Source organism: Anneissia japonica, unplaced genomic scaffold (genome assembly GCF_011630105.1).
Source record: "Anneissia japonica isolate Jap-2015-1 unplaced genomic scaffold, ASM1163010v1 scaffold750_len1593409_cov174, whole genome shotgun sequence".
Lineage (NCBI taxonomy): Eukaryota > Metazoa > Echinodermata > Crinoidea > Comatulida > Comatulidae > Anneissia > Anneissia japonica.
The window spans coordinates 1,056,108-1,072,775 of record NW_022756705.1 but is presented as its reverse complement, the minus strand read 5'-3'; the positions used below and the strand labels follow the sequence as shown (position 1 = coordinate 1,072,775).

The 16,668-nt window shown below is 34.3% G+C and overlaps 2 protein-coding genes across 2 annotated transcripts; one reads left to right on the top strand and one right to left on the bottom strand.

Moving 5' to 3' along the window:
- Nucleotides 1-1,570: 1,570 nt before the first annotated feature.
- On the bottom strand, nucleotides 1,571-4,809 carry LOC117124390 (octopamine receptor-like). The gene has a single exon (XM_033270618.1). It carries the CDS (start codon nucleotides 3,980-3,982, stop codon nucleotides 2,759-2,761), a length of 1,224 nt encoding a protein of 407 aa, XP_033126509.1. The 5' UTR covers nucleotides 3,983-4,809; the 3' UTR covers nucleotides 1,571-2,758.
- Nucleotides 4,810-7,829: 3,020 nt separating this feature from the next.
- Nucleotides 7,830-14,759, top strand: LOC117124334 (probable G-protein coupled receptor No18). Its single transcript, XM_033270542.1, has 2 exons — nucleotides 7,830-8,138; nucleotides 13,059-14,759. The coding sequence occupies exon 2, from the start codon at nucleotides 13,485-13,487 to the stop codon at nucleotides 14,757-14,759; it is 1,275 nt and encodes a 424-aa protein (XP_033126433.1). The 5' UTR covers nucleotides 7,830-8,138; nucleotides 13,059-13,484.
- Nucleotides 14,760-16,668: the final 1,909 nt, after the last annotated feature.

Genomic DNA, 16,668 nt, shown 5'->3' with positions numbered 1-16,668 from the left:
TGCAGCTAATTAGATTCTACATCGACCTACGATTTATCCCTTTTGATTATGGTTAGATATCAACATTGAATGGATACTAGTAGGCATAAAAAAAGAAACAAAACAAAACAAAACAAAAACTGCAGGTTATAGTGCCAATCAAACAAGTTAACAACTGACCAATCAGAACATCGCTAAATTACGCGCCTGTCCCACAAATTCACAAACCTTAGCAACAATAAGGGGCGAGGCTGAGCGGAAGGTTCATTGAGCCATGAGTGTTACATCATTTTGAAATTTTAAACAAGCTCCCTTCTTTGTTTGATTACAAGGTTTTATTTTAATATCTCATAAATCTTTGATGTTTACCGCCGAATTACTTAGCTATTTCAAACTTTAAATTATAAAAACAACAGTCGTTCTCGCTAACAGCATTCTATTGTTATTATTGACATTCAACCTTTTCGAATGTCGCTTACAGTGTTTGCATGGTCATTAATAATAACCTTATTGTTTCATTCTAATATCACAGCCGTCATAGTCTGCTTTGTGGACAATAAATACAATTAACAACATAACTTAACAAAATTATAACTACTTCCATTATTTACACGAAGTCATTTAAACGAGTACGGCATATCTTGTTTCTTCAATAACTTATTAGGCCTATAATGAATATCAGTTTCTGGGTTATATTATTTCCAATGTATTTATTTATTTTCCTAACATATTTAACATAAACATATTTTTCTTCTCTACACGTTTATATAATATTTAATTTTTTTTGCTGTAGTGTTCGTCGTGACCGAAGGTTCATCTTTGTCAGAAAGGCTGTACTGAGTCGCTATTTAGTCAATTATTAATAGATTTAGGCCTAATCAACAAAATCCAAATATATCTAACTGACTTATTTATGAGCTTTTTAACTGCATAATTCAATAAAATAAAAAATCGTAATAGAAAAAAACTGAATTTACAAATACAACTAGCTGAATTTTGTTATCATTTCCAGAGTTTAGCACACCATACTCTTTGATTAGAACTTTTAAACTAAATTATAAGTTGGCTCCATAACATACAACCAATCGCGGGTACACTGAATACAAATTTATAAACAACACTTGAACTGTTTGTTATGCGTTTTTTAAAAACTTTTAAAAACTTATTACTGACACTTATTTGTACGGCGTAACCTAGTAATGTGAACTTCGGGGGCGACTGGGGTCTTAAAATAAGAGTTCATTGGGTGAAACTAGTAAATTATGCCGTCTTAGTTCAACGTTGACCTATCTACCACGATAGTTCGAACTATCTGAAAACAAGTGAGCTTACTAATACCAGAAACATACCACGCGCAACAAGTCTGAGTATGCTAGTAAATTTATATAGAATTTGAACACAACTTACATACTTTACATTAAACACCTGAACTGTTTGTTATGCGTTTTTTAAAAACTTTTAAAAACTTATTACTGACACTTACTTGTACGGCATAACCTAGTATTGTAACTGTAACACGAGACCTGGGATAAGTTAAATTAAACCATTAAATTACCAGAAGAGTGCAGACAATTGACAAAAACAATAATAATTTGACGGTACCACATTTATTGAAATATATGCCTTTTGATCAAAGAGATTAAACCATTCAATATCTACAAAATGTTAACGTCGAATTTATAATCAGAATGTAAACAATTATAGCGGAAATTGGTTTCGGGTGATATGCATAGGCCTATTGGATAAATATACAATGCCATGTTAGGATAATTTTAAAGTCCCAGCGAAAATAATTATCACAATACAACAATATTGATTTCACACTCTATACGATAAGCCGATACAGCACTAGTATTCGACGCACACAGCTATACATAGGTTGATACACACCCTTCATAAGCATCTTAAACGACAAGACGGGATCTTCAAAGAGAGAGTTTTTTGAAAATAAGAAATGTTATAATTAAAAATGGTAGCTTTCACGAAAATGTATAACTTAATTTCACATATTTCAATTTTTCAATACAGGCATAAGCCTACGTACAAAAACAATTTTAAAAGATATCAATATTTAAGTACCACAGGTCTCCCTCAAATTAAAGACGAGACCACTTTTGGGATGCTTTACCAACAGCAGCAGCAGCAGCAGCAGCAGCTTTGGTCTCAAATTTAGAATTACAAAGATAAAAGAAATTTGTGAATTTGGGACCACAGAAAAGTGATCTTTAATTGGAGGTTGTCTTTGAAGGGGTCTTTAGTTAAAAGGAGACCTGTATTTTATAAACCATGAGTGTGGATTTACAAGACAAAAGTTTCGATGTACTTGTTGAAACAAAGTTGTTTGAGCTATCTACTATGAATTCATTCCTTACACTGGTGTGTCTCTTTCTCTCAATTATCATTTTGATGATAAAAATCTGCCTTTGTAAATAACGCGCAACTTCTGTCATATTTGCGACTTGAAATGTTCATTGTAGAAAACCTTTTAGAATCACCAAAACACAAAAATATTACTATTATCATTAATAATGTTCTTGCACCGCGTAGATATTGAATAATTTGTACAGTATTTACATGATTTGCATAATATAGTATAACACTTAGTTTCGTAAGAATGCTTTTCTGGATGATTACTGTATAACACCTTACCGTACTGCTAGAAGAAGAGCCTACTGTCTTAATAACTTCAATCCTTCCTTTTTTAGCACTTGGCTGAATCAAGCTAACATTTAATCCGCAAATGGACCTGACTGCACCAATATGTTTGTGGCAAGAGTGATTAAAACCTGTGGTTATTTGGATCGTTATCATTACCAACAGATCCACTACTTCCAAAACGACTTTTCCTAAAAATCAAATGTTTAAATGCTTTTCTAAACGCTCTGTTCAATAGCGTATAAATGACAGGGTTTACTACACTGTTGCCGTACCCAAGCCACAGAACCAGTGACAGTAACGTCGGTGAGAACTCACATTTTTCACAAAACACCTCCAGAACGTATGTAGTTGCAAATGGAATCCAGCAAAATATAAAAACACCGACAACAACCACAGTTGTTTTCAAAGCCTTCCAATCCCGAGATATTGGAAAGTGTGGTCGGATTGAACCAGTATCTGATGATATCACAGAAAGTGCTCGCCGAACTGTTTTCTTCGGTAAACCGTCTTTGTTATTTTTTTGCAAGTTTACAGCCTTTGAAATATCTATTTGATTAAATACATTAGATATGACGGAAATCGATGGAGATTTGTTCTGTAGTGCAATTTCTGTATTTAATTCGTTTTGACTAATACGTCTTAAACACGAAGGCCTACGAATATTCTCCTGAATACTAATTCGCCTTGCCTGGCGGTGGGCTACTGAAAAGATGCGACAGTAAATAACGACTGATATTGAAATCGGAATGAAAAAGGACGACGCGCTAGAATACAATCTAAATGCCTTATTTTTTGAATAAGAGCATCTTTCAGGGTTCTCAGAGATGTCTGGAAGCAGCTCCCACAAGAGTTGTGTCATTGCAAGAGTAAATGAAAAGATCCAAATGAACATAATAATAAGTCGGCAACGCTTGAATGACATCAGGGACGTGTATTTTAGTGGAGACGTGATTGCCCAGTAACGGTCCAGGCTTACAGCACAGAGACTCAGAGTCGAGGCCGTGCAGCACATAATATCCAGAGAAGACCAGATGTAGCACATCACTATGCCGAGGACCCATCTGCCAATCGCCATAAACGCTAATGCAAATGGTATGATTGCAACACATACGAAAAGATCAGCGAATGCTAGACTGACAATGAACCAGTTAGTGGCAGTCCTGAGTTGGCGATTCTTGCAGACAGCTATGATCACTAAAGTATTTCCTATAATACCAATAATTGCCATTATGGACAGGCAAAAAGTTAAGGCAACTGTATGTGTAAGATCACTGCTAGTTTCAGTAGAAGTCGTAGTTTGAGATTCATTAATACCGCCTGTAACTGGAATACCGGTAGCCTCCATTTGAATTTTCTCCTAGCCCCACCGCATTCATAAAACTACACCTCCATCAGCTGTAAATCCAGGTACTAACTTAATACATCCGAAGTTTAATGCCATATGATGCCCAAATGACTAAAATATTTTTGTCAGAATCAAACTGCTACCTGAGACATGTCCAATCAAATCGATTTTCCTTAGGTTTACCACAAAGTTATGTTAACATTGCATACAATAAATAAGTCTGTTTGCATGTATGCATATCTCCTCATTGTCGATATGGAGTAATCAATCACCAACCAAAAATCAGATTGTTCTCAATCTTCCGTATAATTTAACTTTGCAATTCTAGGGCAGTAGCATCATTCGCATTCGTAAAGCAATTGAATTCGACTGGGAATCAAAAAACGTCTCCTAGGCTTGTTTACTCCGGCGCACATTTCGTTGGTAAAAACAAAATTAAAAACAGCAACCAATCAACCAATTGGGCTACGGTTTAAAATGGACAACCTACTATGTAACCAATATAATCGGACCAACTTTTTTTTTTCCAGCTGCTTGGTTGGTCTAAACATTATACACATAAATCTTAACGCTGTTGCAAGTACTTCGAAATGTCAAAAGTCACGTATGTAACGGGAAGGTTCTTTTAATAACATGATAAACGAGTCACTTGGGACATTTATGGTTTCTGGGGACAGAAAAATACAACAACGCATCTGCAACATTTACAGGTGGATATGATTTTATATCGGCTGTCTTCTTCATAAAGATTACATCAGCCATTCCCAGAAATTACTATATAAGTCGACTGAATCACGGACGTATAATTCCCCCAGTTTTGAATTAACGTTTTTATGTGGTCCGACCAAGATAACTGGAAAACAAAAACAAATAAAGCCTATATCTTACCGCTAAGGGAGCCTATATCATTTTTAAAAATCCAAGAAAACATATGTGAATATTTTACTTAATTTGTTATGCCATTATTAAACATTATCGTTTTATATAGAACACATGATCGTATCCGTGTAATCACAAACTGCTCAGTATGTAGGCTTTCAGAGAGGGGCTCATTTATTAAACATTTCCTACCAATATACTAAAATAGATTCGTAGACTACCGTATCGTATTAAATTTTCTTTGAAAAAAAACCGCTGCATGCCTATATATCGTCTTGAAGTGCCTATATATGGTCATGATGTGATGTCCTTATGACCATATTTAGGCATGTCACATGTATTTGTCAAATAAAATTTGATAGTCTGGACAGGGCTTTGAATCAGAAGAAAAAATGTCTGTGGTAACTGGCTATGCGCAGACTTATTGGTCCACGTTCACTGTAAATGTATTGTGACCAATCGAAATTTGAACAATTCATGACCGTCAACAGTCGTGAAAGAATTAATGATTGCTCAACAAAGTAATGGTTTGACACGTTGGACGAATTCAATTCAATTTCAAAGGAAACGTTAAGACATATGCATTATCAAACCTGTATATATGCAAACAACATACTTCACATCAAACGAATTTTTCAATAAAACACTTATATTTATTGGTGAAATTAGTATTAATATTGAAATAGACGTAGGCCTATGGGGGTACTTTTCAAAATATTAATAAAAGTTAGTGATGTTTTGAAAACGGTAGAAGTACTTTGAGAGAATGAATGACCACATTGGCTGGTGTAAGTTTGCTTATGATTGTTGGCCTTCATTTGTTTTTTTGTTGACGCATCTCAATTTAGATATTACTCGATCTAGCCTAATGAATACGGTAAGTAAACAAATAAATTAATTTTTTTTAAATTATATTAATTAACTAAGACATTCGCATCGTGAGTCAATTAAAACAAGTTTGTGGCGGTATTTCAAAAGCTTTATTTAGCAAAGCTTGACAATGTAACTGGGATTTAAAAAACTAAATTGGGAATTAACAGCCACTCACGGTAGATAAAGTCTCCAATCACTCCGTCCTTGGTATCGTCGATACAGCTTACAAGAAAATTGTAATTTCTGACACTGTCAGTCCATGGCCAGAGTGTTCGTTCCCTAGCAACAAATTAAGCGCACAATAAGAAAATTGAAGACTAAATACAGATGATATATATACTGTGCTTAATAAAATACTGCATTGATATTGTTAGATATTTTGTAATGATATGTTAAACTTAATAGTACAATTTAGTTAGACTTATATCAACCAATTCTGTCTGAATGCTATCGCTTATTGTAATTATATAATTTATATTTTAATGTAGGCCTATACGATTTCGTTACTGAATAATTGTATGACATGTAAAAGTACAGATAGATAGGGTCAGTGCTAAATTACGAACGGAATGGGGAGCGAGATATTTTGGGCGCCCCCCACCCTAATGAGCGCCTTCCAATTCCAATACTGTTTAAAAGGATAACATCTTTACTACGACAATTAGGCAATTTTTTAAATTTAACAATGTCATTGTTTTGGCCCAGCAGTGATTAAAATTATTATTATTTAAGGCAGTTCTCTAATGACGTCTAACGTTGCCAGGTGTACATTTCCAATGATTATCAAGTACGTCTTAATATTAAGACCACGCTCCATAGCATTGCAATTCAAATATGGAATACTTAAAATGTTTTCATAACAGGATAAATGCTGACTAGAAATATTTGACATAGGGTCATGACATATTATAAGCCATATATATGGAGACTACAAATGACCTTACATGCGATACAGTACAACACGAAATTTGATAAGATTTTAATTTAATGCAACAATATAACAGCTCATTTATTTAATTACATTGCATTAACCAATCATTGATCTGACCATGTCTAACACAACTAAAACAATCACAATGAGATTAATGAACATCATTAGAATAAACCGTATACAAAAAACCAATGATAATCCATTCTATTCTTTTTATTCATTAAATCCATACGATTTAGGCCCAAATGATAAGAGAAACAAATGTTAAAACCAGTCTTAGAACATCATTATAATTACTTGGTCCGCCAATGGACAAACATGTATGAGACCGGAGAAAACATGGATTCGTCATTGCATGGTCAGAGCGAGCTTGACCATAGGCATAATTATTTGATTTTTAATTACGACCTTGGTGGATAGAAGCGTTAAATGACTTGGTAACCTCTACATCACTCACGTTGTCCGCACCATAGAGACAACGTAAACGAAATAGAAACAACATTGACTCCCTGATTGAAGTCTACACATTTCACTATTCCAGCGGATATGTAGGCCTAATTTGTGTCTATTCGTGAATATATTCCGGGATCAACGATACGAAAAGACGCGTGTTTGGTGTTGAATAGCTTGCCATCATGATATTTAAGGTAGGTATAAAATAGGATTCTAAGTGTCTAGGGCCTATATAAAAGATATAAACGCTTAGAAAATACCACTATCGTTGAGCAACATTATCCCCATTTCTTAGATTATCACCACATCGTAGGCCTATATAATCGTGTTTTTTTTTTTGTGTTTTTTTTTTTTGGGGGGGGGGGGATGGAGGGATCTTACTCCTTACTGTTCTCCATAGATCTAACTTTTACTTCCATAATTCTACAAACACGGAATATAAATTATGAAGTATAAATTTAAAACACATAGTAATTAACTACTTACTTGAGATCTTCAAAATTGTATCACAGTTCCTTATCTACTGTACTCCTCTTCAATAATAATACCACACTTTCATTTTCAAGTCCAATTGGAAATTTAAACCACAGGACAATGCAGCAATTTTCCACGCTGTGTAACTTCAATAAATCCACTCCACCATTATTGTCACTGTCTCTTATACACATCTAGATGTGTATAAGGGACAAACATGTATGAGACCGGAGAAAACATGGATTCGTCATTGCATGGTCAGAGCGAGCTTGACCATAGGCATAATTATTTGATTTTTAATTACGACCTTGGTGGATAGAAGCGTTAAATGACTTGGTAACCTCTACATCACTCACGTTGTCCGCACCATAGAGACAACGTAAACGAAATAGAAACAACATTGACTCCCTGATTGAAGTCTACACATTTCACTATTCCAGCGGATATGTAGGCCTAATTTGTGTCTATTCGTGAATATATTCCGGGATCAACGATACGAAAAGACGCGTGTTTGGTGTTGAATAGCTTGCCATCATGATATTTAAGGTAGGTATAAAATAGGATTCTAAGTGTCTAGGGCCTATATAAAAGATATAAACGCTTAGGAAATACCACTATCGTTGAGCAACATTATCCCCATTTTTTTGGGGGGGGGGTTGTAATATTCGAATTATTATTTAATGCTTGATAATTTTTTCGATATTCATAATTATTACTGTTCATTATCAACAACGTAATCATAAATATTTTAATTATTATATAAAACAAAATAATTATAATAGTATTATTAATAGGCCTAATTATTATTGTTATTGTTATAATAATCATAATCGAAGGCAAAGTACTGTACCTCATGATTAACACCATAACTGTCATCAACAACATCATCATAATCTAATATATAGTCATCAACTTCTTCATTGTCAGCAACGTCATCATAATCATCCTGATCACAACACCAATATCACCAACATCAACACTTCTTAACTATGATTTTCTTACTGCGTTAGACAACATCTAAGCAATATTTCTTTTGTATTGGTTTGGCACGATTGGTCATGACATCCGTAGGCAGACTGAACAAAAATTGCACTGACAGCGCCTTGTGATCTCTTATTTCTTACATCTCTAGTTGTAAGCAGTGTTTGTATCTTATTATAGGCCGAAAAGCTAAATCATGTCATATTTTGTATAGTGTTCCACAGGGGTAAAGCTGGGCCACCGATTTCCACTGCTATTTTCAAAGGTAATTACCAGTATGTAACTGGAAGTAACGTGTTAGACGTATAATAATATCAGACAAATAATAAGAATGAAGCACTCACGACTAACTTCATTGATAGATTTTTTAAAGTTTTGTCAAAGGCGTTACATATATATTCAATAAGCTTCGACGCATTGCATACAGCTATTTGTAAGTTTTGATACTAAATTGTCAAAGGAAATAGTTGCTAGAACCATACGGATGAGCTGTATTTTTAAAATGAAATCGAATAATCTCCACTTTATGGAACAAACTTAAATCTTATAGATGAGTTTTTCTCATCGAAGGTCTAGTACTATTTTCGACTGAAAATCAGTGACGTTGTAATTTTCTTATTGGTGTTTATGTTGATTAAAGTCTCACAACGAACCTTCATGTTAGTTACTTGTGTCATACCTTTAAGTTTTAGCTGCGTAATCTTGAGTCACCTTAGAATTACGTTATCACTATGCTATAATTGTCGTTCCACTATTTTCTTGTTATCATTTTTGTAATTATTTTTGTCATTCTTTTCACGATCACAAATTACAAGAGTAAATCATCAAGAATTTTGTCATTACAATCATCACAACATTTACATTATTAGGATCAAAAATAGAAAATCCACAATTACTTAGCCATCCATAAAAACGCCAAAATACAGCAACCGATCGAATACAATGTTAAGAGTAATTAGTTGATCTGTTGATATAGCTTAATTACACAGCTGTGGTCTCCGTATGTTCATGGTCACTTGTCCATGTATTAGAAGAAATGAAGACATATCTTAAAGATATGAAAATCGACTGAATATATAGAATATATATAGAAAAAAAACCAATTTGACCCAGAGACAAATATTTAAATATCGTATTTTGACATAAAACACATTAATAGGCTTGGCATAATTGAGGAACTAATTGAGCAATGTCTGACTATTTTTTATTTTTTTTGAAAATATGAAAATTGTACTTAATCTTGTTATTGAGTAATACTTAATGACATATATTATGACAATGGCAGTAGTTATGTAATAAAATATGTATTAAAATGGATATTATATAAATCATAAGGCCTAAAATCACTATAAACATTTCCTGGTCTTCATCTCATTGCGCGGCTCCATGTAGAGTTTAAACTTAGTATAAAATAATCTCATGGTTTGGTCAGGGAAATGTGGTTTTGTTCGTTGGCCTACATCTAACATTTAACTTTCTTAAATCGGGTATCAACCACTGGAAATTACATGTTATTAAACCTCTATAAATTAAAGATTCACGAATCCACACAGCTGGCGAAAGCCATATGAACAATATAAAAACAAGAGATTTAAAAAATATTATTGACTTAAAGAAAAGAGAGATATTGTCGGAAAATGGCGCCACCAATGTTTATTGACTTTAATCAAAGAATATCATAGAGCTATTATTATGAAGAATATAGATAGCTTTTAGTCAAGAGGGGGCGTCATAGTGCCGATAAGGTTGGTAAAGACTGGTTTAGTATAATATGGACACTAGTGAAGAGCAAATACCTGTATGACAAACACTGTCAGATTGGACAAATTTAAGCGTAACAGAGGGTCGTAAACAGTATTTGTACAACCGCTTTAACGTACGTAATACTCTCTTAATGAATAAATCAGGGCAACAATGACTCAATCATCTCGTCATGATAGTGCTTTGAAGTATCTCTTAACATCCCCTTACGAGACCATATAATCCTAACACAATCAAACATAATCGCTATCGTGAGTTATACAAGGTTAAATAGAGTCATTTAATGTGACTCCATTAAACAAGGCCTGACGATGTTACGGTTTGGATGGATAAGAAAACGTTTTAAAACAGAGACACGATCATAACATGATGGATTATGTACAAAAGTATACATCGTAGCCTATTGTTGCAATAATAAAATCAAATAAACTTAAATTACATTCGATATCAATTACATAAGCATTTAGGGGTTATTTTTAATATTAATCGCCGCCAAAAATACAAAAGTGAAACAACGAACACTTACAAACAAACCGAACGTACTTTTACAAACAAACAACGTATTTTCACAGACAAGCAACTTACTATTTTTCAAACAAACAAGTACTCTCACAAACGATCGTGTTTCACAAACGAACAACGAACGTACTTTCATGAACAATGTGCTTTCACAATCAAACAACTTGTGAAACGAACAATGCCAAAATATCTATGTTTATTCAATTTCTATTCAAAAGTCTTTGAAACGAATTCAATAATAATAGCTCATATTACCATAGGCTCGTGTGATGATGAGGAAATTAATAAATGATAATAATAATATTATATTAATAGTATTGCTATTATTATGGTAACAAGGCAATATAAATGCTAGAAGACTGTACAGAGCCGTAACTAAAGTTGCATTCACATCGGATCCGAACCAAAATGTGAATGCGCTGAACGCCAGGGTCCCTATTCTTACACCCTGGTTATACTTTCCTGATCGGTTCGGTATAGGCTTTCCGAACCGAAAATTCGGGTTTGGCGTGAATGCACCTTTAGGTTACAGATAGAGTTGTAAGTCTGTTCCTAACTATAAAATAGTTTAGTTATTGAAACATTGGAACTTTCCACGAGGTTTCAGGTTGTATACTCCTTGATGAAATATGTCCGTCGAGAATTTATTGTTGCAGAAACGGTAACCTTGCTCTCAGCACGAAACAATTTTCATGCAGAAGCTGCTTCAATTAATGTCCTCAACACTTTAGCCATGCTAATTACATCCAGTTAAAAAAATGTCGGTTCACGTTAACACGCGCTCTAGCTTTGATTTGAAAAAAAATCTAATGATTTTGATATTATATTTATCATCTGCAGTTTGTAATATACTAATTACAGAAAAAAATCATCATCCAATGTATAATTACAATATAAGAAATTGCCATTTGACTTTTTTGTCGTTTGCATAGACTGAAATAATGTAAATAAAATATTGCGATCAACATATTTGATATTGTTGAATCTTTGCTTGGTAAAGTAACACAATATATGCTTGAGGCACATCACGTGAAAGAACTGCTCTTTGATGAAAGTGTCTCGATGTTTCGATTGAGTTGCTTCAATCTTCATCGACAATTAAAGCAACTCACCAAAGATACTAGAAATACAAGATAGAGTTCTCCACACAAAAAAAGTGTTCCACCGAAATGAATGGTGGGAATACGAAAGATGGGACGCCCCTACAGCTGGATCTAAAAAAACTTGTGCCAACTTTCGTTACCAAGTCGTCGCGTATTTTATTATCAATTCTCAACAAAGATACTAGATATAAAAACAAACTGAAATAGACACCCAGACAGTGACATCGGTGAATACATAACCTCCTTGGTGGCGGTAGAAATCGTTGCTATTATCCAAATAATACACAAAACAATTAAAGCATAATCATGAATCAGTAAAGAATAAAACAACAATACAGCTGCAGAATCGCATGGCCGGACGCACTCTTAGTGAAAAAGTTTTCCTCCATTAGTGGAAAAGGAAGGGCGCCTTTTGCGTCTGGATATACTTAGCAACAGAAGGGCGCCCTGTACGTTGGGCACGAAGATAGGAAACTTGCATGGTTAAAAAGAAGGGCGCCGCCTACGTTGGGCACGACTTCCGCCTCATTTTTACAATGCGAGAACTCTATCTTGTATTTCTAGTATCTTTGAACTCACTGAAAATGTCAAAGCAAATGAAGGTAGAAGTAGAAGGCAGATAGTAGCGAGGAGATAATTGACACTAACAAAGGAGTCACGCAAAACTGATAGAAAGAAGCCCTCTTAAATAATACAAAATAATAATAGGCTATATGACTACTGTATATAAGGATTAAAGAGCGGAGATATGTAAAGACTACACCTCCACTCCACCATTATTGTCATAATATTTTTATATCACGTTATTATAATACAATAACCATAATTTTTATTTATATTATTATTTTTAACACCTCCAATGCCACCGTGAAGGCCGTCATAGTAACACACAGGCTACATAACTTTAATTCTTATCAAAATTAGAATCAAATTAAATCCTATACGAAGTCGACGTTACCAGACTGCACGGAACTAGCTTTAATTCAACATAGGGGTTATGCCGATAAACGTGACATTGGGCTGGATGGGATACATTTTTTAAGTACATTACATTTAATTGGACATGTTGATTAATTATTTTCTGTATGTATTCATTGAATAGGTTTCTCCGAGGTCATCAATGAAGATGTTGCCGTCACAAGTTCATATCAGCAATAGTCATCTAATTTGAAATAAAGGACCATGTGAGGTCACTCCACTAATTATCAAACCCCTTCAGACAATATGAAAAAAAAAAATCATCTGGGGTTGTTCATTAAAACGATTTTCAACTCATCAAGTCGACAATTTCTCTGAAACGCAGTGAACCCACAAGACCGACAGCTAAATTCGATTAGCCAATAGAAAACGTTGCATTTATGCATCGAATTCTATCCAACGTCATATTTACATCGGATAAATACCGTAAACGGTCTATGCTTGAAGTTAAGACATTGCATTTGAGGATATTTGTGTTTGATTCGTTCTATGGAATAATAGACCCAGATTGAAAGACTTTGTACCCATAGCACAGTGAAAGTGTGTAACAATGACCGTACAAGATCTAAATGTCACGACTAAGTCGCAACCCGACAGGTGGATCTTTGAGACTTACAAAGTGGGACTAATATCACTAACACTATCGGTTATCATTATTTGTACAATTGTCGGTAATATTCTTGTAATTGTGTCCATTATTACGCAGCGAGCATTGCAGACGGTTCAAAACTATTTTATCGTTTCACTTGCTGCTGCAGATTTGACGGTTGCCGTGTTTGTGCTTCCCATATGTGTATATTACTATTTGATCGGCTACTGGTCGATGAGCTTCATAGCTTGCGATCTATGGCGGACGTTAGATGTCTGCTTATGTACAGCATCTATCTTAAACATCTGTGCAATAGCCCTGGATCGATATTGGGCAATTACCGATTCGATCAATTACGCTGGTAAGCGGACGCGGCCCCGCGTACTGACCGCCATAGCGTTGGTTTGGATTGTGAGCGTCTTGGTGTCTGTACCTCCACTCTTCTGGTTGGATGACCACGAGCGCGACTCTTACGACAACTTGCAAGAAACACAATGTAACCTCTCTGACGAAAAAGTCTACATTGTCTTGTCCGCCATGAGTTCTTTTTTCTTACCGTTCCTTCTAATGGCCGTCGTTTACATGCGTATTTACTGGGCCGCACGACTGAGTCTACGATCTAAAATTACAACGAACAAATTCAGAAAAGACTATGCTGTTGCGCTGAAGGAATGTGAGACAAATTTCACAGTATCAATACGGACGAATTATTCAGGGCTGGGGAGCCCTCGCCAATTTAAACCCAAAAGATCAGAAAAAAGAGAACATTTTCACGCGTCGAAAGGCACTAATTTATCGAAGTCACACGAATTACATTCATTCGAATCATTGGTTGTTTTGGACGAAAAGGAAAGAGCACAGGTCGAAGAGAGTAAACCAGGCAATGTTTGGAGTTTGATAGATAAGCACAAACAACAACAGCATAGGATTAACATGAAGAAGGAGAGGAAAGCGGCTCGGACCCTTGGTGTCATTGTTGGTTGTTTTAGTATTTGCTGGTTCCCCTTCTTCCTAATGTACGTTATCCTTCCTTTTTGTTCAACGTGCTCAGTAAGCCCACAGTTAGTCCAGTTTATCACTTGGGTAGGCTATATAAATAGTATGCTAAACCCAATAATTTATACAATATTTAATCGCGATTTTAGGAACGCTTTTACCAAAATCCTCTTTGGTAGATGTAAGCATAGTAGAGATAGTAGAGATTCAACAAAACAAATTCGATTTAACTGTCATTAAATTAGATTATAAAATATAATATTTATTTAAGCCTAAATAGGTACCGTAGTTGAGTATCAAAATGTATCGACACAACAAGCTATTGTGCTGATAAAATGAAGGCTTGATGTAAACTAAGCCATATGATTAGACCACCGATTCATAATACCTCAATATGTTGATTTAAAATTTGCGATTTAGGCCTGCCATATTAAAGGCGTTTTAGAGTATATGGAGCATATTAACTACTAGACCTATATACGCATGATAAATGATGAAATTACTAAAAATTGAATTGCATTAGCAATAAGTTAAACAAAGTTTACTCAGGGAATGGTATAACATGAAATGTAAACCTCATGAAGTCGTTACGGAATTAACATCAATTCATTTGTCACGCTTTTGTTATACTTCTTGAAGTTCCGTACAAAACACATTGCAGATATAATGTTTAAATTACATACTGTCTTTAAGATCTCGACAATCATCAAACGTTCAAGAAAAAACATTCAATCAATCATTTAAAAGAACAAGATGAATGACAGACTGATAAAAACCACTAATGTGCTATGATAGCCAATGTAAGAGAATGCAAATAATAAAATAACGGTATTTTTCAGCTTGTCTGTTATTTCGCTACAGATTCTCGTTCTAGGCCTAATTTTCAAAGCTAATAGATTACCTTATAAGAGCAATTAACATTATTAAATCTTATTAAAGTGTACCAGTTGAACAACATAGCGATAGTGTATTATATTGTACATTTTGTTTGTTTAATAATTACTAATTTGTAAGATATGTACTTGAAATGTATATGTAAACGGATGTATACGATCTTCCCCTAAGCACCGCCCCATGAATATTGTTTTTATGGTCTCACAACAAAATAGCGTAAACTTACGTAACCACTTGCGTTTGTGGGACACATGCGTGTTTGTGGGACATACGCGTATTCTTAGCGATGTTTTGATTGTTCACTTGTTAAGTTTGATTGATACTCCGGAAAGGTCCATTTTTCTACCATGTTTCTTTGAAACCTAAGATACTGTTTCTCAAAAGCTTACTACAGTACTTAATTTTCTGGACTGGTGGTAGAAGATCTCGTATTTCAATCGGGACTTGGGTTGCATGCACGATTTACCGGTTTAAAATGATTTGTTTCCTTATGTATATTATGTTATATGGCCTACATTAATTATTATTTATTGGACAAATTATTTTTGAAGAGTGGCTGTAATAGGACAACTAAAAATTTAAAATGAATGGATATGTGGTACAAAAATATTAAACTATATTATATACAAATCGATTAAAATAGCAAAATGAAAATGAAATTCATTACATTCGATTATTAATGCGTGAATAATGCATTTATTAACTTACCACAATTAATTATATTCATAGGTTGGATAACAGTCTAAAAGCCAAGTTATAGGTTTTTATTTTTGGGGGAAAAAAAACCACACCAATATGTCTTTAAAGCCCCATTCCCGGCAAAATTTCAGTTTTTAAGAAAAATCTAATTTTTGTATAATGTTATAAAGATTTATAAATGTAATACGGAATTGCTAGTTTAACTGAATTTAGACATTTTTAAGAATGAAAAAAATGTAAAAAAAGACTGAAATTTGATTTTTTTTTTTTGTGTTCCACACAAAAAATAAATACGGATGAATTTTTCATGTTTGATTTTGCGATAGGTCGTGAGTTTGTTAAAAAACTGATTCTGACTGAGATTTTGACACTTAAACAAACATATCTCAGCCTAACCGAACGAGCGCATTTGTGCGAGATGCGAAGTACAAAAAGTATCTCATTAGAGAGGGCGCACTTTATTGACTGTATAAAGTATACATAAAAGCGAGAGTATTCCAGTGGATGCGATCTACAACCTCTGAATTTGCCTAGTAACGATGAATTCGTCGAGAAA